Source organism: Eretmochelys imbricata, chromosome 1 (genome assembly GCF_965152235.1).
Source record: "Eretmochelys imbricata isolate rEreImb1 chromosome 1, rEreImb1.hap1, whole genome shotgun sequence".
NCBI lineage: Eukaryota > Metazoa > Chordata > Testudines > Cheloniidae > Eretmochelys > Eretmochelys imbricata.
Window position 1 is genome coordinate 287,404,591 of NC_135572.1, and position 25,780 is coordinate 287,430,370.

At 38.7% G+C, this 25,780-nt stretch overlaps 1 protein-coding gene across 2 annotated transcripts in view; it reads left to right on the forward strand.

Annotated features, from left to right (window-relative positions):
* Positions 1-25,780, forward strand: part of PPP1R12A (protein phosphatase 1 regulatory subunit 12A) — a 211,603-nt gene that overhangs the window by 89,964 nt on the left and 95,859 nt on the right. For both annotated transcript variants that reach the window (XM_077832675.1, XM_077832676.1), the window contains exon 3: positions 15,171-15,289. In XM_077832675.1, the coding sequence (XP_077688801.1) occupies positions 15,171-15,289 (119 nt within the window). The remainder of the gene's footprint in view (positions 1-15,170; positions 15,290-25,780) is intronic.

A 25,780-nucleotide genomic window follows, 5' to 3' on the forward strand; every position in this document is an offset into this window, starting at 1 on the left:
GATGCACAAGAAAAAGAAGGAAGAATGACTAGGTGGAGAAAATAAAATATAGTGTGGATTCTACAAAATACCACCTAAAATTAACTTGTATTATAGCCGCACGCAAAGGACCTGTTAAGATTGGTGTCTCGTTGTATGTGAAGTTTTTAGTGTTTGGTCTGAGGAACATAGTTTAAGATGATATACAATAGGTGAAGCATGGAGGACAGGAATAATATCATATATTTGTAAATATATGCAAAGCTTTTAAAGTAAATGTCAGCTGTCCCTTAAGCTTTCTTAAGTACTGTCGGGCAGTGATTGTGGGTGAAGTGGACAAATAGGTAGCCGAGGCTGGCAATTTTGGTGGCGTGTGAAGGCAGGCATACTTAGACAAAATTTAAGAAGGAGAGTTAAAGTTATGGAAGTATTTTAAGGGGACAAGTAAATAAAAATAGCAGGAGCCAGTGGAGGTAATCAGAGATATGGTCAGAGTTACTAGGAAGGAAGATGATCTCAATAGCTATGCTTTTGTATGGATGGAAGGGTGTAGTGACCTGGGTACTGGGGAGACCAGAGAAGAGGAGGTTGCAGTAGTTAGGAAGGTACATGAGGACCTGGATGAATTTTAACAATCTGGACAGAAAGTCAAGATTGCATCAGCCTAAATGCGTGGCACAAAAAAGAAGTGTTGGTTTACCTTTTCGATTACATCATGTTGCTGTCTGTTAGCAAGCCTACATATACATTTTTTTAGAAGAGCCAGCCAATCAAGATGCTCAACTTTCAATTAGTTCATGTTTTTCACAACAGGTGACATCAACATATATGTGCTTGTATATTTTTATTTGTATACCAACCCATCAATTGTACATGGCAGTTTAGAAAGCACATTAAACAAGTTAAGGCATGATCTCTGCCCTAAGAGCTTACAATCTAAACTGACTAGACAAATACATAGAAATTAACTGTGGGGGAAGGAGAGGCAGGTCCACAGTTATTAAACCTCCTTCCCCAACACAGAGAAAAGATGCATAGCCATGAAGCTTCTCCCTTAAAAGTACCACAACTATTAAACGCAACAAATCTGTATGGTGCATCCTCAACAAAGCAAACATCCCACATTAAATGCCTATGTAAATAAACCCCCCACTCCTTCCTTCTCAACAAAAATTCCCTTCATAACTTCCCCCCCTTCTCTCTCCCTCTCTCTCTCAATTGTGTTTGCTATTTTTCCAAGTTAAAATAACTCCAGTAACTTATTTTTGGAATTAGGCATAAGCATCTATCTAAGGCTAAACCTCTTGGTGATCATAAAGTCTTACTCTTTTGTTTTCTAAAGAGTATATCAGCTTGCCTTAACTATGTTAAGTTCGGTTTTCAAGTTCAGATCAAAGCACTGATCTCTAAAGCAGGGTGTTTCTCAACCTTTCTTTTTCTGAGGCCCCCCCAACATGCTATAAAAACTCCACGGCCCACCTGTGCCACAACTGTTTTTCTGCTTATAAAAGCCAGGGCAGACATTAGGGAGTAGCAAGCAGGGCAGTTACCTGCAGCCTGATGCCACAGGGCCCCCCTCAAAGCTACATTGCTCAGGTTTCAGCTTCAGTCTTGGATGGCGGGGCTCAGGGCCTGGGCTTCAATCCCATGTAGCAGAGCTTCAGCTTTCTGCCCCATGCTCTAGCTGGCCCTGCTTGTTGACCTTCCTGAAACCTGCTTGCAGCCCCCTAGGGGGCCTCAAACCCCTGGCTGAGAACCTTTGATATTTTTCCTGTGCTTGTTGGATACTATCTTTCTCCTTTTGTGTTTACCTAATAATTGATAAGCTGGTCGAGCTAAGTGCCTAGATGTTTGTCCAGGGACTGATATTTTCAGTGGAGAACTTCTGACTCCTTCCTTTTTGGCCTGAAAAAATGGGTTTGAACGTGAGTGTGTTGCAAAACTACCAGTTTACAGTATTTGTTTTGAGGTGTGAAGTGGTACGGAGTACCTTTCTTGTTTTAGCAGCTAGAGAACTACTTTAATAGGTGTCATTGGCACAGACATCCAGTTTGCAGAGTTACCTAAATATTCCTCTATAGTAGAGAACCAACTGTAGCAAGTGCGAGGCAAAAGATACACGGTCATATATCATCAACAGATTGAGGCCATTGTTAGCAAATGACTGCAGCAAGAAGCATATTTGGAAACACTGACAGTATTGGAGATGGGATAGATCCTTAAGGAACACCACACTTCAGATTCCTTGGTGATGACTCTCAACTGTCCATCGCCATCGATTGACTCCTATTTCCTAGGTATGACTGGAACCACAGGAGGGCAGTTCCAGACACACCGGCAACCAGGGTTTGGATTAACCCAGTACTTGGTAAGTATGCCATACTTACCCACTTCTGAGGGCCCCATCAGTTCATTCAAAATTGAAACTTTACTACTTTTATTAAAGGTCTAGTGCTGATCCTTGTGCAGTCTGAATGTGAAGCAGTACACTGTTTTCCACAGTTTAGAGCACTTACATTGTAGCAACTGCAGTGTGTACTAGGTGGTGCAGAGATGAGGACAATGACAAGGTCCCTTCTCTGAAAGGCTTTCAGTCTGTGTTTAGTTACAAACTCCATTAAAAATTGCAATGTAGATAGTGACATGGCTTGTTACAAACACGGTCATTGTCCAAACCCAACATGGTTAATATTCAGTTGGAAGCACTGGATGTTAAGTGTCTCTCTCACTTTTCATCTCTCAAGTTGTCTTGTGGTTTTCTTCCTGTAATGGATTTGTCACAGTTTTGCAGTGTACACTGGACCTTCTTACCATGTCCATGTATTCTGTTCAGCCAGTCTTCTTTCTTGTCAGCTCTCAGTTCAGTAGGACACTCCAAAGTGTATTTACTGTTGTGTTTAGCCTTGCTGAAGTGGTAAAGAAAGCTGCTTAGATTCTCCCCAAACCCACTTAAATACAGCTAATGTGCTGTGTATAGACACCATAGGCTGACCCATGATAAGTTTTATGTGGATGTTACAAAAACATGGTTGTATTTGCTATGTGGATAGATCCTTAGAAAATATAGACGGAGTGGGAATGGGATGTTGGTTTGAGGATGACAAATTTGAATTTAAAAGGAATTGTTAGGCAGGCAATGTGATGGTTCCATATGTTGTTACTTAATAAATAACTTGTTGAGCGGAGGGCTAGGGTTTCTCTAGGGAGAAATATATTTTCAGGAGAACTTGAAGGAGAAGACTTGAAGGGTGTATTAGATTGGCCAAATATGCCAAAGTAGTAGCTCCATAGTGTGAACTGCCGCATTCATCTAAATGATCATAAGTTTGATTATGTCCAGGGTAGTGTGAAAGTCTTATACTGTAATATGGAAACATCCTGCTAAATATAGAGACCTGTTGATTATATTACCGCATAGTGTTTCTTTAAACAAAAATATGTTCAATGTTGTAATAATTAATGTTTTATTTCTGATGTTTGTGGCAATGACTTGTAAACCTGTTTAAGTTCCTAAATAAATAGCTATAATTTTTTTTAGTTGGATATTGATTATCGATGTCAACATTAGGTTTTGGGTTTAGAATTTGGGATTTGGTAGATGCAGTGTCTTCCATCTGAAACTTTTGCTGCTTGCTAGTCAGAGTTGGAGTTTGAATGTGGTGGGACACTTGTTTAGTTATGAGATTTTTTAAAAAATGAAGTTTCATTTCTTAGTTTTCTAGCACTTTTGGAGAATGTCCTACCTCAAAAATAGGCTGGTCTAGAAACTCCACATTTATCTTGCTCATCCATCCTCAGTGAGGATTAATACCTCCCTTTTTTGTAACTGTTGTTTATTTGGGGGAGAGAAGCAGAACATTTTTATATGTCAGGAATTTAAAAACGTACAAGATACCAACCTAGACATGGTGAAAAGTATCTGTGCTGCCATGCCGTGTTAAGGTCAGAGCTAAGAACTTGACAGTGGTCTAGCCCAGTATCTTGTCTTCCAACAGTGGCCAGTGCCAGATGCTTCAGAGGGAATGAACAGAACAGGTCAAGTGTTGTGATCTGTCCCGTTGTCCAGTCCCAGCTTCTAGCAGCTGGAAGAGCACAGGGTTTTGTCCCTGACCAACTTGGCTAATAGCCATTGATGGAGCTATCCTCCATGAACTTACCTAATTCTCTTTTGAACCCAGTTACGCTTTTGGTCTTAACGTCCCCTGGCAATGAGTTCCACAGGTTGACTGTGCGTTGGGTGAAATGCTTCCTTGTTTGTTTTTAAACCTGCTGCCTTTTAACTTCATTGGATGACCTCTGGCTCTAGGGCTATGTGAAAGGGTAAATGGCACTTCTTATTCACTCTCTCCATACCATTCATGATTTGATAGACCTCTATCATATCCTCCTTTAACTGTCTCTTTTCTAAGATGAACTGTCTCTTTTCTGCTATTCTACCTCCATTTCTCTATTCTACCTTTGCCATTCTCCATTAGATCTATTAATCACTTTCCTGATCCACATAGGTGAGGCTGATGGAAGCTGTCTTACTGTCTGAAACAATGTATTTACACTGCAGACAAGCTATACTGGAAGTAAGGTTTCATAGATTTTCCTCTGCATGAAAGATTTCTTTAAAAGACTAGGTATTCTTGAGCCACTTACTGCAAAATCCTCATTCATTTACCTGTATTGTGAAATGCAATTAAAGGGGGGAAAAAGAGCAAAACCCTCCCACATCAATACAACTGTTGAAACAAAATCAGGTTTTTTTTAATATAGATCTGAAGACTATATTGTGACATTCACAGATATATGTTTAGAATGAAATAGATTTGAGATGTGTAGTGACTTCACTGTTGTGGAATATACCTGTTTCATTATTGGGCTGAATTAAAAATTAAGTTTCAAATTTATTGATTTAATATTATGAGTAAAAGTAATTGGATTGCTATTTTAAAACTGGCTTTTTCAGAGAAACCTCCTTAAAAGGAGCCTAAAAATCTGTGTCATGCGGGTTACATTTGTTTATCATTTAATTTTATAGCATTAAAAGCCAAGAAATAACCTTAAAGTAAAGGTTATTTACAAAAAAGAGCCTAGAGTACTTTGAGATTAGATTAATATGGTACAACTTTTTTGGCTTCATATTTTTTGGGGGGGTGAGGTGAGGTTGTTTTTGGTTCTTTGCTCCCCAGGGGACTAAATTCTTTGCCTTAAACCCTTAAAAATATTGTGGATAAGTATGAAAATGCTAGTTCTTTTATTTAATACTTTAGTGCTTTGGGATTTGTGGATGAAAAGTATTACATAAGAGTACAAATATTAATTTTAATAAGTGTATGGTATGTTTCTTGATAGTTTTCACTTAGTTGCAGATTTGCCTGCCTTCCAGAATTCCTAATAGTTTTAAATTAAAGGGAAAATCTAAGGGTTTTTTGGGCTCAGTCCTATTTCCAGTGTAATCAATGGCAGAATTCCCATTGAATGTTAGTTTTATGTTCATTAAAATCCTGTTGTGGTGACTTCTATCTTCTTAAAGTATGAACCCCAGGAAAAGTGAACAGTAAAAGGGTCATTTGATATGCTATTATAATGTTTTAGAATACTCTGACCTCTTAATATTAAGTACTCAAACCCAGTTTTTTAAATGTGATAAAAAGAAACTTAATTGTGTAGACAGATATTTTAACTGAATTCCCCTTGGTGTCCTGTGTTAATAAATGAAGGGATTTGCAAAGTATACTTTAAAGGTGAACCGCAGGGATTTTATTTAAACAAAACCATAAACTTGTATGATTCTAAAAGCTGTTTAAAAACATAGTGGTATATAAACAAAGATTTGAAACAATAATTTACTCTTTAATCCTGAAAACTAAGCAGCACACTACACTTCTTAGTTCCTCTGCCCGTAATTGACGTCACAGCTGTCATGAAGATAGTTTTTCCAGTCTTAACTTCATATAGACTGCCAGTAATAATTTTTTCCACAAAATTGATTTTGAGCTCAGATTTCTTATGTGTAGTCTCTACCACAAAGAGAAATATGTAAGGAAGTGTTAAATTGGTGAATCTCTTCTTGGGTATGCTTAGAAAAGTATGTTACCCTTATTTAGAAAGACTTCCTGCACGAGAATAATATAGTTTTCAACATTAAGCTTGTCACATAGACTTGATAAGTTCTTAAAGAAACTTGGTTCAAAAATAACATTGCCTATAACTGACTGAAAATGACACATTGATCCTACACGCTACTTAAATAACGAAACAAAAGTGCATAGCCTAAATTTACATCCTGAGGGCTGCTCGTGGGTTTGTATATGAAGAAACCTTCCAGGAGGCATCCTCAACTTCACTGTAGTTACAGAACGCTGACTATTGCATATGGCAGTCCTCTTATTTTTCACTTGTTAAATCTCGGTCCAGACTTCTGGGAGAGGTCTTTTCTGAATTTAAGAACAATTTGTCCTGCCACTTCTCCCAGTTGGTGACATGTTTTTTCAGTCTCCATCCTAATAAATATCGGATTCAGCAGTATCAACCATCCAGTTATCTCCCTAATGACCTTGTAAACCTGGTTCCAAAACTAAGTATTCTAGCAGAACCACAATGAAGGTACATGCCCATCTTTCTACTGCCATCCTTTTAAGTAATATTGATAAAATCTTAAATCATGATGTCGAAGTTCTGTACAACAAAGTAATTGTTTATGTCTAAAGTAGATTAGAGCTTGGGCATTGTGCCAGATTCTGAAGCAGTCTCCCTCTAAGCCCTTAAATTCCCTATTTTAGTTATCTGTGTTTCAAAGGAAGCCCCCTCTCTCTCTGGTCACAAACCATGTCCCAGTATATTGTAGAGATTAGCTTAATATTAATAGAGTTCTGCAATAGTTTTTGCTGCATCACATGAAGATCCTGAGGCAGAGCTTTTAAGCAAAGCCCTGAGATAAAATATTGGCCTTCAGACCTGTTGAAACTGGGACTTAAATGCCACATTTTGTCTACTCTATCTTATAGGAGAATTAATCTGGACTCTGAATTATTAAAAATTTCATATTTTTATCAGACAAGGTTTTTTTAAAGTATTTCCCATAAATGGGTGAAAGTGTGTCAGGGTTCCTAAATATAAGGGGAGAGTTGCTTTCTTATTTTTCAAGACAGGACCTGCAAACTTTAGTCTAAATTCTGCATGTAAGAGCTGTTGAAGGATATACACAGAGTAGGGTTCCTAAAATATGTGGGCCACAAACAAAGTTTTACCTCCCCAAAAGAATGGGATTTCAAGGCAAACTTCTTTCTGCAGTATCGGCCAAGCCATGCAGTGTAGCCCAGTAGGCTAGTTTGCTTTATTTTGTTCACTGCTACTGGAGCCCAGTGGGCTAGCTTGCCTTCATTATATTTATTGCTTTCCATTATATTCAGCAGTAATGCCAGAAACCTACAGGCCTGTATCCTGTAAGACATTAGCTTCAGCAAGTTAGCATACATATGTCTGGGACCTCTCAACTGGATCAATGGAGCTAAAGCATAAGGTCCATGTATGACTGTGACCTTCAACATAGAGGATGTGTTAAAGCAGGTTGGTATGGGGGCTTTCCTAAGTTATTCCCTTTTAAACTTAACAGGTACACCACAACTTAGAACTTGGGAAGAACTGAAATAACCAGTTAGGACAAATAACAAATGTGATATCTAACCGCAAAAGGGTAACGGAATGACTAATATAATAAATTGAGATAATTGATATACTAACTCAGGGGTCGGCAACTAAAGGCGGCACGCGAGCCAATTTTTACTGGCATGCTGCTGCCAGCCGGAGTCCCGGCTACCGTCCCCACTCAGCCTGCTGCCGGCCTGGGTGAATGGAACCCCATTTAGCCTGTCACCGGTCTGGGGTTCTGTCCGCTGGTGTAGTGTATTACATTTCCCCCCATAGGAACGTGCTACTTGCAGAGCACCAGGACTGGCAGCCATAAGTAGTACACCATAAGTAGCACATTCCTACAGGGAGAAATTTAATATACTACACTAGGGTAGGGAAGGTTGTGCCTCCCCAAACAGCTGGCCCACTTCCTGCCTCTTGACTGCCCCCCCTCATAACTGCTGACCCATTCAAACCACCCCCTCCCAGGACCCCCTACCTCCTGACTGCCCCCTCAGAACCTTCCACCCATCCAAGCCCCCTGGTCCCCTGACTGCTCCGAGCCCTATCCACACCCCCGACCCCTGACAGGCCCCCTGGGACTCCCACGCCTATCCAGCCACCCCTGTTCCCCGTCCCCTTACCATGCAACTCAAAGCATCAGGACTGGCAGCCGTAAGTATTACACCGTAACTAGCACATTCCTATGGGGAGCAATTTAATATACTACACCTGGCCCCGCTCAGCCTGCTGATGGTTTGGAGTTCTCAAAATATGTTCTTACCCCTTATCAAAAATTACACTACAATTAGCTTGAAACCTTAAAACCTTTGTATATTACAGTAATTGTTAAATGTACAATGTTAATAAATACATAGGTTTGATGAAACAAAGTACTTGTACTTGTGTCTGTGCTTAATTTGTGTTTTCGATGATTTACCTTCTAAAAAAATATTGCATGTCTTGAACCCCCGAAAGGGCATCTCGCACCCCTACAGGGTGCGTACACCCCAGGTTAAGAACCACTCCACTAAACTGATGAGATCTGCATTTTAATTTGATTTTAAATGAAGCTTCTTAAACATTTTAAAAACTTTGTTTACTTTACATACAACAATAGTTTAGTTATATAATATAGACTTATAGAGAAAGACCTTCTAAAATGTATTACTGGCACGCAAAACCTTAAATTAGAGTGAATAAATGAAGACTTGGCACCCCACTTCTGAAAGGTTGCCGACCCCTGTACTAACCTATCGGGGGGAAAAAAAAAAACTCCAGTGTTAGTGAGGTGAGAAAATACAAATAAGGAGAAGGGAAACAATTCCCTACTGAATATGCATCAAACATAATGGCATCAGTATAACATATTATAAAAGTGGCATCCCAGCCTAGGGGCAGTAGGAGAGAGAGATGTAGCCCTTGGGAGCTGCCAGAATGATGGCCCCGGGTGGTGAAGGGGAAGCTGATAGTGATGAGGAAGATGATTAACATTTCAGTTTGTTCTGCAAGGGATGGTGTGAGAGTATACGGGTGTGTAGATGTACATTCTATAGTACTTCTATCTATTTTACTAAATTGGGGTGTTTGTGACTCTGCTAAATCTATTAATAAACTATATTTTTAAATATAGCTATATTGTAAGTGTTGCAACTGTGCACATCAAGGTTCCCAACTATAGAATGATTTAAATACTGGGCCTGATCTTTGGGCAAGAACCTGTCAACCCTCAAAGTGATAACTGGGGATTCTTACGTAATCAATATAACTGATGCATAATCTAAGGTTAGGTTACAGTAGTGTTTAGAAACATCTGGACAAGAGAGGGTCTGATCTTTTTGAGAGGGGGGAGGACATGGCTTTCCTTGTACCCTCAGTATTCCACCTGCAATTCTTTGCACTCACAATTTTGAGTCCACATAGTTGTGCATTTAAGAATGGATACTTCAGGTTTGAAAATCAAACTTGAAACCTCTTGGTCCAAAGATAGCCTTGGCAGTGACCAAACTGCTGTTTCGCTTTTGTTACTTTTTTTTAAACTTGTATCTCTAGAGAAATCTCTAATGGAATGTGCAGATCTCTGAAAATGTATCCTTTATCTCTGTAGAGGGTACTCTGTTTAATAACACTTTTAAAAAAATTAAATACAGTATGGTGCATAGCCATTTTGTCCAATCCCATGATAAGTTTGGTGATTTAAAAAAATTAACTTGTTTTGAGTCCTTTGTGCAAAAGCTTTGAAAGAGTTTAAAAATCTGAAAAGACTTGCTTGTAATAGTTGGATTCCACTGTATATTGAATGTTTACTTTTCCACTGCCTCAGAGCTTGCCTGCTGAAAACAAACTGCTTGGACATGGTATCAAAGGTTCCTGTCATTTTATTGGAACTGTACAATGGTGTTTTCATTTCCCCAAATAGTTTCACGATGTTGGATTAACTAGATTTAAAAAGAATAAATAAGTTAAAATTTGTATACCCTCTTATGGGTAAATCTCTCTTCCTTTCCTTCCTTCCTTTCCAGCAACTTTTGAACTTTTGGAAGTAATATAACAAAGTGACTTGGCATGTGCCATCTTTTTTATAAGCTGCTGGACCCTACCCGGATGATTCCAGATGTCATTTCTGTCCCTATAAGAAAGATATATTGAAGTAACAAATGTTATCTATTTTTTCAATGTCAACAATTAAAATTTATCTAATCCTCGCAGCATTTTTTTTAAGCTTGGAAAATAAGTTGGAAGTGAGAACTTGTACATACTTATAGTGTGGTATAGATTTGTGGAGTACTTTCTAGAGCTTCGACTCCAGTAACTTTCACAAATGGAATGCACTTTTCAGCAAATACCATTGCACTTGTGACAAATAATTTGCATAGAAATGCAAACTTTAAATTGTGCCATTATTATTAAAGCAAAGTCTCACTGTTCTACACACATCATAATTTACAGAACAATAGTGATTTCCACACTTCTCAGCAAAGATATAGAGCAAAAATTCTTATAGGTGTTCTCACAGTAATATTTTATTTTTACAAAATGTATTTCTGTATATAGTATGTACTGAGACAAGGTAGATGAGATAATATCTTATTGGGCCAACTTCCATTGATGCAAGGGACAAGCTTTCTAGTTTCACAGAGCTCTTCTTCAGGTCTGGAGAAGGTAACTGGAGTGTCTAAGCTAAATTTAAGGAGGGACAGATTAACTTTTAGGGTTTTTCACAAGCTGTAAGAGACCCCTTAAAATGAAATGGGCAATTAAGCATTAGCAGGCAGTAGGGTGTTACAACTTTTTGAAATAAGCCATAATACCAGTGTGTCTAAGTTCATGGTTCAGTGTCCAGCAGAGTTATGAATTTAAGTTCCTGGGCTCATCTTTTTAAGTGTTGTGCTAGCACTCTTGAGGATGAGGTCTGAAAGATGAGATATGGAGTGATCACTTTGGGAAAATATCTGTGGAAATGGCACCACTGCTACGATGATCAGTTTCTTCCACTCCCCCCACCCCCAACTACACACACCCCTTTCAAGATCCATGTGTCTTACTGCCTTTCAACAACACGTGGTGTGCATCAGATGTCCCAGCAACACCTATGTGGGTGAAACCAATCACTATGCTTTTGAATGAACTCTCCCATAAAATTGTTTAAAAATCACCATATTACTTGTGGTTGAACATTTTTCACAAAGCAATCATTCCACACAGGATCTCGCAATCCTTGTCCTCCAAAAAAACCTGCACAATACCTTAAAAGCCAACCTAAATTAATGGGAACTTAAAGTTATGACTCTGGACATGAAAAACCATGGGCTTAACAGACTCCCTGGTTTCATGGCTCATTACAACAATTTGTGATGCCCTACGACCTGTTAGCCTTAACGCCCACTTCATTTTAAGCGATGTCCTGCGAAGTGTGAACCCCCATGCTTAACGGTCCATTCCTACTGGCTTAGACACTGTGGTTACCTTTTTCAGACCTCAGGAAGAGTTCTGTGAAGCTCGATAGCTTGTCCCTTCCACCAACAGAAGTTGGTCCAATAAAAGACATTACCTCACCTACCTAGTCTTTCTCAGATCCTGGGACCAACACCGCTTCAGAAATACTACAAACATATAGTATGTGCTATGAAGTATTTTCCTAAATCAAACTAAACTACAGTGGTCAATATGAAGTACATTTGTCACATATTGTCTTGCAACAGATCTCCCATTCATGTGTGCAAATTGACAAGATTGGAACCACATTATTAAAATTCGTTAAATTCATATTTAGCTGGAAGTGCAACTAACCATGAAAGTCACTGTGAAAACTTCCCATTGCTTTCTGGAATATGACGGACAGGACTTGGTGCTCCTTAATTTTCATTGAAGCCAGTCACATTTTTCTTCCTGTCAGTGCTGCAGAGCCAAAATACCTTCATACAGAGAAGTGATATTCTATTCCGCCTCAAGCATTAGCAGGTTTTTCTGTGAGTAAATACATCTGTGTATTCCACTTGGGGGGGTGGGGGGTGCACCAAGTGTACTGGGGTTGGAGGACTTTGCCTAGCAATATCTGTAGTGGGGTGCTGATTGCACCTTGTGGCCCATAGCTTCTCCCCAGCTATATGAGGCAACAGTGCCCCAATCTCCCTCAGTTCCTTCTTACTTCCCATGGCTGGTGTCGGAGCTCTGTGGTCCTTACCTCGCTCCTCCATCTCTTCAGAGAGGCTCCTGCACCAGAGCATGAAATTGTAACACTCAGAACCTGAGGGCGACCTCCGGTCTGATGAGGGCATCTGTGCTGAAGCAGGCCACGTGGCCTGTTTGAGCAAGTGCTACCTAAGACGAAGATCCCTCACTATCTGATTTGCAGATTGTTCACCAAATGGACACAAACGCTGCTTCTTAACATCAGCTTCACCTGAGCACAGCAAGCACCACATGTGGGGATCACTTTTGGGGATTGCTCCCACACACAACGGACAATGTTTAAACCCCGGTGAGGGCATCACCAGGGAAATGTTTAAACTACAGCTAACTAACACTAAATCTAACTAGCACTATACTAAGGGTACTAATTAACTATGCAGCTAGAAAAGTCACTAAAAATAGTCCTTCCATTGGCATCCACAAGGTGTTAACAGAATCCACAGCCAGACAGGCCAGTCTTGCTTTTTCTTGTCCGTGTATTCCCTAACTCCACCCCTTTTTGGAGGTGTGGTTAACAATTCCATCCTCCAGACATTTTAGCAAGGAAGACTGCTTTTTATTTAGGCAAGTGAACAGAGTCCTTTTTTACACTTCTTATGCAGAGAAATCATAAGAGTAATAGTAATCTTTATAGCCATGGATAAGAAGATGGTATGTTGCAAAAGGCAAAAATTAAGAAAAGTGGAAAAGAAATCATAGGATGCTAACATTTCAATCAGTGGGATTTTATTACTGGTGGATAGACTTCTCCACTGAAGAGCAGTCTTCAAAAACAGGAGAGGGATTGTTACATGTCCTTAGAGAGAAATGATGAAACCTTGAAGGCTATTTTTTTCTGTTGTGCATAAGACCTGCTTTCATTAGCCGTAATTTCAGTTGTTGCAGTGAGTGTATCTTATGTTGTCACAATCTGGATAAAATGGGAAAAAGAATAACGTACATGCATGTTTGGTAGTGATGTATGCTCTGGTAAGGAGCATGAGCCTTAAAGGATGGGTAGGACATTTCAGCCAAAGATAGTCAGGATGTAAATTCGCTAAGAGATTTCCTGGACAGGTTAGCAATTAGATCAGAGACCACCTCTGGAGGAGTACTGCCCAGTTTATATGCATGTCTTGCTAATAGCCCATTTTTTAAAAAAAGTTGATCCCTAAAATTATGTTTCACAAGCTGCATTCAGGACCCAAAATAAAAATTGCTGCGCATCTCCAGTTCCCACAGGTTGTATATTTCATATATGTAATATGGCAGGAAACAAGGTACTGCTTAAGAAAGCACATTATATTTGTCTCTATCCATCACAAAAGGGAGTGTGTATGTGTAATATACGGAAGGCTTATGCTGAAGAGATTTGTGGCTCATTCTTAAATTGTAAGCTCTTTGAGGCAAGAACCATCTTTGTGTATAGTGCCTGGGATTTGGACCTCTGAGTACTACTGTAACAAAATAAATCCATAAGAGAGGTAGTAACTTCATGGTTAGAAATTTGTAAGGTTGCAATCTGGAGTGGTGCTGAAGCTTCAGTCACTATTGATTGGGTACTTTGACATCAGTAGAATATACATTGGGCTGCTAGGTTCCAAAAACTTCATAGACTTCTAGTTTAATAGAGATAAGGGAGTTAATCAAGTTCTAACTGTTAAAATGTCTTTCTTATGGCTCTTTGTTGGAACCTATCTATCTGATATTCCAAAACCAGAAATAAGTTCCTCCTGATTTGGATTGTTCATGCCAGGTCTCAGTGCCTACCCTAGTTTTAAAAATAAAACATTTTACATATTGAATCATATTAGACACCAAACCGCTGGAATGCTCAGCCTACCTAGACAAGGGTGTGTGGGCATGCATGCGCATATATATCTAATGATGTAATGGGCCCTACTAGCAAGAACTGGGGTCAGCCCTCTGGTGGAATGCACAATAAATTCTTCACCTTGTGCTGCTGCACAGGAAGGTGCTCGGATTTTTGCCAGTATGTGAATCTGTACCTTGCTTGGGAGTGCCATGTCTAATATGCAACTTTGGCTAGTATGTCTCTAAATTTGAAGCCTCACTCCCTCTAGATGTTGTAATGGAAACCGAATATTTTACCACTGCCAGAGCCTTTATGATTGCTGCAAGGGGACAGGCCTTCAGTATGCTATTCCTGCTGCATCCTCTTGGCAGCTGAAAGGTGAAGGGAGTAAAAAAGAGGTCTTCAGTAGTTGTCTTCCCTCCCTTCTTCTGTTGTTCATAGTTTTTTCCCATCAGCACTTGCACTGTGAAATTGACATAAGTTTCATTGCTGCTTAAAGAACTATGAATAGCGAGAGTGAAACTAAGCAGTCTGGTTAACTTTTTCCGCTGCTTGGCTAAGTTAGGAGCAGAATTGAAGGCACTGGAGACATTATTCTTCCCAAATCGGCAAAGAATAATGTATCAACCTTCCAAATGTTATCTTTGCAATCATAAGTATTAGGAATGTCAACTTTCTTAATCTGAAAATTTAAATCCTGCAATTATTGATGTCTCAGGCTCCTATGTTCTTCAGGAAAACCTTTCATTTACCATTGGACACTTTGTGCACCCAAGCCCTGAAGAGATCTATCAGTATATGACTGTGAATTTTTTCAGTGGCTAACTACAGAGATTGGCACCATATACTAATAAGATACATCTTATCTGAAATGCTGCCCTAAATAGCTAACACTTGTAGGTAAACCTGTGGTCTTATTCTTACTGTATATGTATGTGTGTGTAATATAAAATATTTAGTTGCCGTGCGTGGTCCCAGGTTCTAACAGCTTTTGTTACTCCTTTACTGTACCCAACTTTATTAACCTGATGCTCACCTTATGTTTTCTTTAGCTTCCAACTCTTTTTTTCTTCTTCTTTTATAGGTATTTAATTAGTCAAGGAGCACATGTAGGAGCTGTTAATAGTGAAGGAGACACTCCATTAGATATTGCTGAGGAAGAGGCAATGGAAGAGCTGCTTCAAAATGAAGTAAATAGACAAGGTAATGTTGAATGTGGAAGTCTAGTATTATCTTTTAAACCTAAGTATGCTTTATGGGAAGTATTTTTAGAAAATAATGTTTGAAAGACATTTTTAGTGATTTTTATTTTTAAAAGAATTACAGTGAACCATATATACTGCTAAACATTACCTCCAAGGCATTGTTACAGCCCTGTCTAAGTTCACCGTTGTGGAACCAATACAGGCTGCTGTACTGGATCCAGTCTTTTTATCCCACATGCTTTTGAGTGTCCAACTGGCTCTGAGCAGTGTCCAGATATTGTCGCTTGTTCTGACCTCTCAGGCACAGTCCTGGGGCATAGACTTCCATTCTGATACCATTTTTTGGCATATGGGCCCTGTCACACAACTGCTGTAGGTCCCAAGACCAGTGCTCAACCTCCCAAGTCTTCCCAGTACCTACGCATGTTCTCCCCAAAGGTCCACCAGCAGGGGCATGCCAGTTTACCATTTAACTCTTTTGGGGACCATTATTATAGTTAACGTAAAGAATGCACAGGCTTTTTGGAAAGGGTCTTCTTAAACACAAACATTTTATTCATAGAAAACCGCCAGAGGTTTACTGATATATGAAAAACTAACACACACCTGAATGCAGACTCCTCCCTCCAGTGGTCTTACCACTGCTGAGAGTCTTCTGGATTTTGGGCAGTGTCCTTCAGCTGGTCAGTGCCGTTTCTGCTCCCCCACGCCTCCTGCTTAGCTTTCTCATTTTGGAAGGTGTCTTTTTGCTAGAGAGCCTGTCCCTTTTAAAAGCAGGTTGTGACATCTTTTTCCTACTTCTCTTCTTATGCTAGGATTTTCTGTGTGCCAGCCCTGGAGTGGAATTGCTGGCAGAGGGTTGTTAAGTTAATGACTGTTGCTAACCTCCCTTGTCCCACTAGGGTAAGGCTATTCAATAGTCGATGACCTTCTAAGGATCAGATCCCTAGGTGCCAGTCCCACCTTTCCCTCCCAAACACGAGGAATGATGCAGTCTAACTTGACAGTTACAGTGAAGTACATAATCAAGGTGACACTCAAAATGGAGGCTGAAATAATGGTTTTTTCCACACAAAATCAGATAGGGGACACACACACGTGCGCACCCCCACACACAAACACACTCTCTCTCTCTCTCTCTCTCTCTGCCCACCCAAAGTCATGGGCAGTTTTTTCCTTTTTGTTTTTAAAGGGTACTTTCACTCATTCTAGTGTATGGTTCTCCATAACACTGAATTATACATGCCCATCTAGGGGATATTGTACACCTTTAGCTTCAAGATGTTATCTAAATAATCTCAAGTCACAATAAACTATGCAGTGACCCAAGTTCTGTCAGGATTAAATGGTTATGGTTGAATCTGCCTATTGTCCAAACCAGGTACTGTTATTTACTGGTCAATAGGATGACATGACATTGAAGGGAAGAGGTCATCTAGGTACTAGTATGTAGTTATATTTCTAGAAACTTGGATCAAACATTTTGTAGTAACCAAATTTTAACTGTATGATTTGGACTCTGCTTCCCATGTAAAGGGACACCGAAGTAAATTGATAGTTTGCTGGCATATTGTACAAAAACCTTCTCTCTTTCACTTAATTTGGTAGAATACAATTTAAAAAAAAAAAGTCTTGAAGGAGATATGAAGTGAGTTGTCTTCAGTTTGTACCTCTTCATAATCTTCTGTGAAGCTGCTTTTTGATACATTTAACTTCACTAAAATGCCATCCTAATTGTCCTTAATACTACACTGAAATGTGAATAATCACACTCAATTTGGAAAATACCAAAATTAAAATCAAAAGATAAAATAAGAAACCATTTTGAGTTTCTTATACAAGCATTCTTATACATATGTATTACATATTTTCCAGTGACTCATAGACTCATAGATATTAAGGTCAGAAGGGACCATTATGATCATCTAGTCTGACCTCCTGCACAATGAAGGCCACAGAATCTCAGCCACCCAGTCCTGCAATAAACTTCTCATCTATGTCTGAGCTATTGAAGTCCTAAAATCATGGTTTAAAAACTTCAAGGTGCAGAGAATCCTCCAGCAAGTGACCTGTGCCCCATGCTACGGAGGAAGGTGAAAAACCTCCAGGGCCACTTCCAATCTGCCCTGGAGGAAAATTCCTTCCCAACCCCAGATATGGCGATCAGCTGAACCCTGAGCATGTGGACAAGATTCACCAGTCAGATACCCAGGAAAGAATTCTCTATAGTAACTCAGATCCCACCCCATCTAGCATTCCATCACAGACCATTGGGCCTATTTACCATGAATGGTTAAAGATCAATTAATTGCCAAAATCATGTTATCGCATCATACCATCTCCTCTATAAACTTATCGAGTTTAATCTTGAAGTCAGATAGGTCTTCTGCTCCCACTGCTTCCCTTGGAAGGCTATTCCAGAACTTCAGTCCTCTGATGGTGCTTAGCTTTGTGTCAGTAAATATTAGTTCCTGTTAACAATATAGTTTGAAACTAATTTTACAATTTAATAACTTAGATTAGTGATAATTTCAATATGCATACTGTATTCATAAACACAAAACATTTACACACTCTATCTCAGATATGAAATGTATTGAAAGCTTTCTGAGGCATCCAGCTTCACAAGGCAGGGAAGCATGTATATTTATTGATGCCTTAGGGAGTAAACAAATAATGGCTACTGGCAGGGGGATGGAACAATTAGGGTAGTTTGTTTATATTTTAACACAAAATATGCAATTGGACTGCTGTGGAGAGAGCCCAATTTCAGACTCTTCCTATTAAAAATGTATAGTCGATCCATTCACTAGCTCTGGGCAGTGGTAACAGATATTGGTAGCTATGGTGTACCTCAAATAAGCTCGGCCCATGAAGGTTGCCCTTCTGTGTAAACCTGCATTCCTGTTGGAAGAGAATCTCCCCATCCACATGCCTTAACTTTTTATGGTCCCTCACCCCCAGCTGAGCAAGGAAACATAATACATACCTAATTTAAAAAATATTAAGAAGTAATAATAGAAATACAGGGCTGGAAGGTACCTCTAGAGACATCTAGTCCTATTGTCTCTCCTCCCCCTGTGCTGAGGTAGGACCTAGTATACCTTATAATATTATTTATTAAATCGTAGAATAAAACCAACCTTCTCTTGTCATTGACATAACCTCCAATGCTATTTGAGAAATCACCCCTCCACTAGCTTTTATATGATGGGACAAGGCTCTTTGTTCAAATGCATGAAGTTAGCTCTTGGAGACCCATGCTAGTAATAGCAAAACTGATGGCATGGCTCTGTCATGGTATAGTTAACATAACTTTTAAATATCTCTGTTTGTTGGAGACCAAGAACATTAGTTCCTCATCTAGCTTGTGTATATTAAGATTACTAGTTACTAGATTACATAAGAAAGAATACTAGTTTCTGGTGTGGTCGTTGCTTTTGAATGTTATGGTATAATTATTAATTTCTATCCTGAAGTGTTTAAAAAAAATTTTCATACACAATTAAGGGACATTTTTATCCTGTGTTTCTGGGATTCCTGATTGGCACCTCTCTGATTAAATTCTGAAGAAAGTGATAAGGCAAACTTTAATATAAAACAACAAAAACAAAGTTTCTAATCCTTATGGTGGTAAGGAAACTTCTAGATGTGAACTGATATACTGGTGTTTTTCCTGGATGTGCGACTGGCACACTTTAAGCACTGCATTGCAGACTTCAGTTTTCTCTGAGTCATTCCCTTGGATCCAGATTTGGTGGATATATGGGCTTCTTTCTAGCCAAGGTCTTGATTCTTGATTCCTGCCTTAACTGACTCTTGACTGTCTAGTACAGTTAACAGGTTGGCACATCCTCCTTTTTTCCAGCTACTTGTGCAAGATTCCATGCTCCTATCTGCAGTGAACCACAGCAGAGCCAGCAGTAGACCAGGAAAGAGTTTGCGCCATGTAACTAGTCAGCTTTCCCCAACTACTATTTTTTGTGTCTGCATTTGCGTTCGATTCCTATAAGTATATTGAAACTTGTGCTGGGGACTTGGATCAAAATACAGCACACATCTTACGCAAAAAGGGACTTCACAGAGAGGCATTAAATTCACAAAGGTAAATAAATTGTGGGATGGAAGTATGTTTCATATATACATGACAGAGTATAGGCTGGTCGCACTACTATTACAGTATCAATCTGAGTTGATTTCAACTATGTTAAATAGGAACCACCCAAGAAAAATCTGAGTAATTCTCAAATGCTATGGAACTTTTCTATTACTTAATCAACAAGACTAATCCCAAATAAAAAGCTAAAATTTGAGCCCAGAACAAAAAGAAGAATCTAAATGTGACTGAGGAAATGTATTCCTTCTAGCATTTAAAGCTAAAAATCCACATCTACCCCAAGTGTATGTTCACAAAGTGATCCAGATTAATTTTATTGATGTACAGATCCCATTGTGAGTGTCATAGGACATGAATTTGAAAAAGAATGGGATAATTGTGTTTCCTTAATTTTCTTTCCAAAGCAGGCCTGCTTTAGGCAGTCTTACTTTCTGGGGGAACTCTCCGTCTAGTCAGGGAACTGTGCAGTCTAGAAAACCACGTTCAAGAGGGAGATAGGCATGATTCTCTGCCGAAGAGGGGTGACCACTTTGGAGCCAGAAACCTAAAAGTTTGGTACTCTGCTGGACCATGGAGGGGGAATACAGGTGAACTGTGACTATGACATTCTCATACAGAAAAACTGTCACTGACCAGAACCAAATCTTGCCTGTTCCTGAGCCCTTGGGCAGGAGTAACTATGCAAGGCAAAATATCTATATTTTGTTGGAGAGAAGAAATACATAGCTTATATACATACCTATAATTATCATTTACATTGAAAGGTAAGTATACACCCCTCCGTCAAATAGAGATCGTCTCACTATTATATATTGCAGAATCATGGTGGTAATAGGGCATCTTTGACCACCTACCTCATCTGGCCTCTGCCCACCAGTTCATCTCCACAGCACTTACTCTAACATTCCAAAACTCATGAGCAGCTTCAAGCAGCATGATTCTTTTTATTTTAGCTGCAGCTGCTTGAAGCTGCTCATGATCATATATAATAGTGAGATCATAACTATATACCCCTCCGTCAAAGAGAGATCTTTCAATGTAAATTATAATTATAGATGTGTATGTATTCTATTAAGGAGTATGTCAGTTAAATGCAATGTTTGACTCAACTTTGTTTATATGCATACGACTACTGTGTTTATATATAGAAACATTTATTATGTGAACGAAAAAGTGGGTTTATTTTTTGCATAGTGTACCCATAAAACATGTTTTTATATTACTAGTGTGCTCTGAAACAGTGATTCAGCATTTCAATATTGTTTTCATAAAATGCTTGCCAAGCAGCATAATATTTTGTATCTACTTAAAAACTACTATATAAAACTTTTTTCTGAATAAAGTTTAAAGCATTTAGCCAATAATTTATGAATCTGTCCTTTGTATTAACAATTTTTGAATTGTTAGCCTACCTGAGGTAAAGTTTACAAGCATTTGTAAATTATCAAATGTTTTTGAGCAGAGAGGCACCACATCACCATCTATGGGCCATTTGGAGAAAGTATTTTACATGTCTGAGAAGCAGTGGGTTTGGTTTGGTTTATTTTACCTCCTCTGCACTCAGTATTGAGTTTTGAAAACAAAAGCAAAGAGGAAATTCCTTTTAAGGTAATCTAAAACATGTTTACAATTTACTTTCTGTACATATACTGGGGATATGGATTTGAAGTGTCTCTAAATCTTCTTCTCTAAATCTTCTTCCTGTTCTAGGATGTGAAAAGTTCATCTCCCATTTTGGTGCCAGTTGTAACACAGGATGTTTTATATAAATTGGCACATTTTTCTGATTCTCACCCTTTTTCTTGTGTTTGACTGTGGAAATTTGATCATGTAAAGTTACTCTGTCCTGTTTGGTACACTTGTATCATAAATAATGTTCAAAGCTTTCAGTCTTCAGTCCTCTGTAGCCTGTACTCTCATGTGATTTACAGAAGTTTGTTAGGTGTACCAACAAATGTCTAAAATTCTTTATCCTAATCAGCAAAAAACAGTTGTCAGTCCATGTTTAATCTGCAGTTGCTTTAATCTCCATGTATATAAGACTAACCTTGAGCAAGAAAAATATAGGCCTTTATGGGAAGTTTTTTCTTTTTTTAAATTATGTAGTTCCTCCCTCACTGTCACTGGGACCCTTCTGTTTTTGTTGTTGGGAAGAGTTCTTGGGCTCCTATCTAACAAACATGAATGAGTAACTTTACACACCGGTGAACTCACTTTGCACACAGGGACTACTCAGTACAGAAAGTTTATCTTGTGCATCAGTGTTTGCAGGATAAGGGCTTTGGCATGTAGTTGTAAAAGGGGCAAGTGTGCAATGAATAATGAAACTTAAGTACCATGCCTGCAATAGTATTATCACCAGGAAAGAAAGTGTAATGTAAACAGAAGCTTAGTTAGACAAGTCTTTTCCAGATACCAGGATAAATTATTTGTATATCTATTCTTTGTAAACAAAACAAAGTAAAACTGACCAGATATTAGCACTGTTCTTTAAGATTTTAAAAATAATTCCTAGTGCCAAAATAAGGAATCAGACAAACATCATAGGCTGCCTACTATAGGTAATAGTAAAAGGATTACAACAGTTGCTGCCAAAAGAATATTAAGAACCAAATAGTCAAGAGTCAAATAAACAAAGGTGGAAAAACAAGCACATAGATTAAGAATGAAACAAAAATGGATGAACTGTGTCATACACTGAAAGAAAAGTGAATAAAAATTAATAATTTTTAAATTGTTTTTATTTAAATCAGTTTTATTTGAATTAAATACATTTATTTATTTTAAAACTGCTTTAAAATTAAATTTGAAATTATGACAAGCTGCGTTAAAGCCTAAATTAACAAGAATCTGTTTAAATAATTTAAACTAAATGAAGTGTGTAGCATCAGGGAGCACTCCTATTTTAATGAGGGTGCTACTTTTTTATTTATTTTCAGAACCAATGGGAAAACATCTTTGACTTTTTTGAAGGCAACTCAAGTTTCATAAATGTTACAATGTCATGTAGTGCATTAAGCATCTACATTATTTTTGGTCTTTACAATGGAACTAATGGTGGTATTTACACTTTTCCAAATGTCATTACTTTCAGAGTCTGTCGTGAAATAGACTTTTGCCTTAACTACTTGCATTGGTCATTTTCTAAACAGTGGGTCCTGACCTCCAGTGGGTCATGGGAAGGTTCCAAATGGGCTGCCCCATCCAGGTCTGGATTAGCCCATCACTGGGCCCTGGCCAAGGCAAACATACATTTCCCCTGGCTGGGGAGAGGGCTGGGGGGATGGGTTGGTTTGGGGAGTGAGCCCGTAGAAGTGGTTCCTGTCCCACAGGACTAGTCATGTTAGTGTTCCCATGACTATAAATCTGTACAGAGATGAAATTTTACTAGTCTAATAATTATGAGGCAAGAACAGGAAGCTTAGATCAATAATATAATAATATTGTGCCTCTCCTCCAGAAGATTGCCAAGCACTTTACACACAGACTATTACAAACTACAAATTCTTTTTTTATGTTTTACTTCCTTTCAGACTTCGGGTTAATAGTGAACACTCAATAAAAACAAATAATTTTATAAACTCTTGCATATATATTTAATGGTTTAGTGAAGGAAGAATTGTGAAAGCGTCTGTCTTGCAGCTATTTTAAATCTGTATGTAAATTGTTACATTGATCTATCCCTGTAGTATCTGGTATCAGAGTGGTAGCCATGTTAGTCTGTATCAGCAAACAAAATGAGTTGCAATGGAAGCACGAGTCTCCATGAGAGACAACATGGAGAAATTCGCTATCGAGACAAGCAGGAGAGCAGAGTGGCAGTGGAAATGGTGGTTCAATGACAACAGTTAGCAGTCCTATCTGCTTAAAGCAGTATGGTACCCACATGGAAAAAAGGCGCGAAACGATTGTCTGCAGTGGCTTTCACGGAGGGAGGAGCGAGCGACTGACAACTTGTACCCAAAACTACCCGCAACGATGTTTTTGCCCACCAGGCATTGGGAGCTTAACCCAGAATTCCAATGGGTGGCGGAGACTGCGGGAACTGTGGGATAGCTATCCACAGTGCAACACTCCGAAAGTCGACGCTAGCCTTGGTACTGAGGACGCACTCCGCCAACTTAATGCGCTTAGTGGGGACACACAAAATTGCTTTCCAAAAGTTGACTTCTATAAATTCGACCTAATTTCATAGTGTAGACATACTAATAGAGACTAACAAATTTATTTGGGCATAAGCTTCTGTGGGCTAAAACCCACTTCATTGGATGCATGCAGTGGAAAATATAGTAGGGAAGAGCTATATACACAGAGAACATGAAAAAATAGGTGTTGTCATACCAACTGTAATGATACTAATCAATTAAGGTGGGCTATTATCAGCAGGAGAAAAATAAACTTTTGTAGTGATAATCAGGATGGCCCATTTCAAACAGTTGACAAGAAGGTGTGAGTAACAGTAGGGAAAAATTAGCATGGGGAAATAAATTTTACTTTGGGAAATGACCCATCTACTCCCAGTCTTTATTCAAGCCTAATTTAATGGTGTTCAGTTTGCAAATTAATTCCAATTCTGCAGTTTCTTGTTGAAGTCTGTTTTTGAAGGGTTTTTTGTTGGAGAATTGCGACTTTTAGGTCTGAAATTGACTGACCAGGGAGTTTAAGTGTTCTCTGATTGGTTTTTGAATGTTATAATTCTTGATGTCTGATATGTGTCTATTTATTCTTTTGCGTAGCAATTGTCCGGTTTGGCCAATGTACATGGCAGAGGGGCATTTCTGGCACATGATGGCATATATATATTTGATAACCCCTCAGATATCTTATTTACTTTGAATTATCCAGAATTTTACTGGATCCAGGACTGATGTTCATGAGCATGTTTCTTATCCACATAGGCTTGAGAGGTATTGTAGGAGCTCCCAGGGTGGAACCTGCTCTGGGAATATAGATACTTGGCCTAGTAGGAACTGGGTATTGCAGCACACCTTCAAACCCCTACACAGTCCAGTGATACCATCACGCTATGCATTTTACAACTTAAAACTCAGATATTTTAAATTTCTGCTGATTGTTGTTTTATACCATTGTCCCTACCCTTCTCTCCCATAATCCCTTTGTTTCTAGATTCACCAACTCCAGTCGTTGTCCCTCCTCTTTTCTTTTCCTTTCTGCATCTTTGCCCCCACACCCCAACCTTGGCATAAATTGAAGAGTAGTATTCAGAATTTTTCATTAAGCCCCCACCCCTGATCCAGGTACTCTGGAATTGACCTGCTTAGTGCACCTAACCGTGCCTCTGCCCCACCCATATATTGGAATTGATCAAGATAAGTCTGGGGCAAGACAAAATGGGAAACATACCAAAAGTGTTGAAGAAGCAAGAAAAATGGCAAGAAAGATGAAGTGCTGTCCTGGAAAAATGATTAGGATAACTTTTCAATGAAAGATGCTGTGAAGGCAAAGGAAGGAAACTTGAATGAAAACAATAGAGACAAATGTGGAAAGCAGAGGCAGCAAACAAATGGCTTAAACTAGGAAGAGTTAGGCAATGAGCAAAGCACCTATGTGTTTTGGGAGAGCAAGGAGCTGTGCAGGGATTATACCTCTCATGTTGGGAAAGAGGATAAGTGACCAACTTCTGCTCCCCTTCCTACCAGGAAGAGAAGTGATTATGGGGGACCCCTTCATGGGGTTGGGGTGTGAGAGGAGAAGCTCAATATTCATCAAGTGCTACCTAGATAAAGCTGCTGCTGCAGGTGGAGGAGAACAAGAAGATTTTTGACAGGGTTTGGGTGAGGTGGATAAAAATAAATGATTTACAAATAAATAAAAATGGATTTTTTATTTATATTGGGTTTGTTTATTTAAATACAGACTTCTATTTTTTAAAAAAAATCTTTTTACTTTCAATTTGGAATTGGCAAGCTATGTTAAGACCTAAACTTATTTATAGTCTATTTTTGTGTATATTTTAAATGATTTTAATAACATTAAGAAGTACATGTTTGCTGCCCAGTTTTAATCAAGGTCTTAGAAGTCAGTTCTTAAGCACTTGGAACCAGAGTTGGTTGCAATACTAGACCAGCTTTTGAAAGCAGTAGTCTTTTCTGGTAGATGAACTATTTCTAAAATCTTGAAGGACAGGTGACCAGAAACAATCAGTTCAGTTCACTAACTATAGATACTACTTCCTTTGTTTAATAAATCCATTAGTTCTAAATGTAAAACATGTTTTGATAAACTTTTTTCTTAAGTATTCAACACATTAAAGTAGTTTTATTTAATAAAAAAGATTACAACGCTGTTTGTGCATTTGAAATTGAATTTGAATTTCCATCCAAATAGAGCTTGCCACAAATCACATGTAAA